Source organism: Hyperolius riggenbachi, chromosome 1 (assembly GCF_040937935.1).
Source record: "Hyperolius riggenbachi isolate aHypRig1 chromosome 1, aHypRig1.pri, whole genome shotgun sequence".
Taxonomy (NCBI): domain Eukaryota; kingdom Metazoa; phylum Chordata; class Amphibia; order Anura; family Hyperoliidae; genus Hyperolius; species Hyperolius riggenbachi.
Window position 1 is genome coordinate 74,283,384 of NC_090646.1, and position 2,089 is coordinate 74,285,472.

The following is a 2,089-nucleotide window of genomic DNA, read 5'->3' on the forward strand; positions in this document are numbered from 1 at the left end:
AAATCGTGAAGCAGATGGGCTACAGCAGCAAAAGACCACACTGGGTGCCATTTCTGTCAGCTAAGAACCGAAAATTGAGTCTATAATTTGTACAGGTTCACCAAAATTGGACGATACAAAATTGAAAAAAAATGTGGTCTGATGGTTTTAGATTTCACCTGCGACATTGATGGGATCAGAATTTGGTGAAGTCAACAGGAAAACATGGATCCATCCTGCCCTGTGTCAGCAGCTTAGGCTGTTGGTGTAATGATAGGGCCTCTACTCTGAACGATAAGGGAATGAAAGATACATAAATGACAGACTGATATATCAGCTGAATCATTACAGCTGGTACAGGTTAAACCATTTGAGATAACTATAATTGATAAAGGCAAGGCCAGCTCTTTTTTTCCTATTTTTGACATTCATTAAATTTTGATAGATATACAGATAGCACATATTTCTGTTAGCTTAGAAAAGAGGAAGGAGGTTTTTGTACGGCTCTGTATCACTGTGTGTATGGGAACCAACCATAGCAGTAATAGAATGTTTCATCGTCTTGATTCACTCCATTGAAGGTTAATCTGTACTCAGTTCCAGATCCTGAACCAGTGAACCTGTCTGGAGTGCCTGAGTGGCGAGTGCTGGCATGATAGATGAGAAGCTTGGGGGGTTGGTTTGGCTTCTGCTGGTACCAGGCTAACCAACTCTTGCCATTACTGTCTAAGCTCTGACTGGCTGTACATGAGATGGTGACAGTCTCTCCTGGATACACAGAGATATACTCTGGAGTCTGAGTCATCACAATCTTCCCACAGGATCCTGAGGATGGGAAGAGACACAGTCATTATTCATACATGTCTATCTTCCTATCAGTGCTGATGTGTGTATGTATTGTACAATGTATAGATGGATGTGCACAGAATGATGGGAGGAGCCTCATCTCTCACCCTGAATAGAAATGAAGATGACGGCCAGCAGATAACTGGGAGAAACCATCTTCATGTTTCTGGGGGGTCAGATACAGACTAGAAGATGTCTCCTGTACAATGACATCTATATAGAGGGTGACAGGGGAGGGGACACCCCAGGGACTGTGTATATGCAAATATTGTGGTTATTCATATCTGTGTTCTCTGTTTATATAACACTCCAGTGATTGCATTTTGATATGAGCAGAAGCAACATTGTACTTCTCTATTTTCACTTTGATAGTCTTTTGTGATTGACTGAAATGAAAAACGATGTGGTATATTATGTAATGCTACCATAGGAGTTTGTTACGTACTGTTTAGCTGTGGTGGGATTCAGCTTATTGAGTCCCTAATCTGGCCACTTACATAGTTACATAGTTATTTGGGTTGAAAAAAGACATACGTCCATCGAGTTCAACCAGAGAACAAAGTACAACACCAGCCTGCTCCCTCACATATCCCTGTTGATCCAGAGGAAGGTGAAAAACCCTTACAAGGCATGGTCCAATTAGCCCCAAAAGGGAAAAAAAATCCTTCCCGACTCCAGATGGCAATCAGATAAAATCCCTGGATCAACATCCCTGGGCATTACCTAGTAATTGTAGCCATGCATGTCTTTCATTGCAACAAAAGCATCTAAGCCTCCTTTAAATGCAGATATAGAATTTGCCATAACTACTTCTTGTGGTAATGCATTCCACATCTTAATCTCTCTAACTGTAAAGAACCCTTTCCTAAATAAATGGCTAAAACAACATGTTTCCTCCATGCACAGATCATGTCCTCTAGTCCGCCAAGCTTTTATAGTGCCTCCTTGAGGAGGTGACCAACCTGGTGAGTCGCAGTGAAGGCACCATCAGACTTGCCCTCCATAACTGATTCTCGTTAAAGGATTTAAAGTTGACTCATTTCACATATACAGCAGGGCCTCGAAAATCCTCCTGTATTGGTATTTTTGGTCACTACCTCGGGACGTGCATGCAATGCCTGCTGCCTTCCTTGGATGTGTGGTGGTAGCCGTTTCTTAGGCTTCTACTCCGGACCGTAATCGAACCAGGATTCCCCGGCCATTACCCGTGGTCACTCGCAATGGCAGACTTGCCCTCCATAACAGATTCTTGATGCAGGTACTG

General features: G+C 42.7%; 1 gene segment (V, D, J or C); it reads right to left on the minus strand.

Moving 5' to 3' along the window:
• Positions 1 to 453: 453 nt before the first annotated feature.
• LOC137545504 (immunoglobulin kappa variable 3-15-like) lies at positions 454 to 1,007 on the minus strand. The segment is given in 2 exon segments: positions 454 to 804; positions 933 to 1,007. Coding segments are annotated over 2 exon segments (369 nt in total).
• Between the last annotated feature and the right edge of the window lie 1,082 nt (positions 1,008 to 2,089).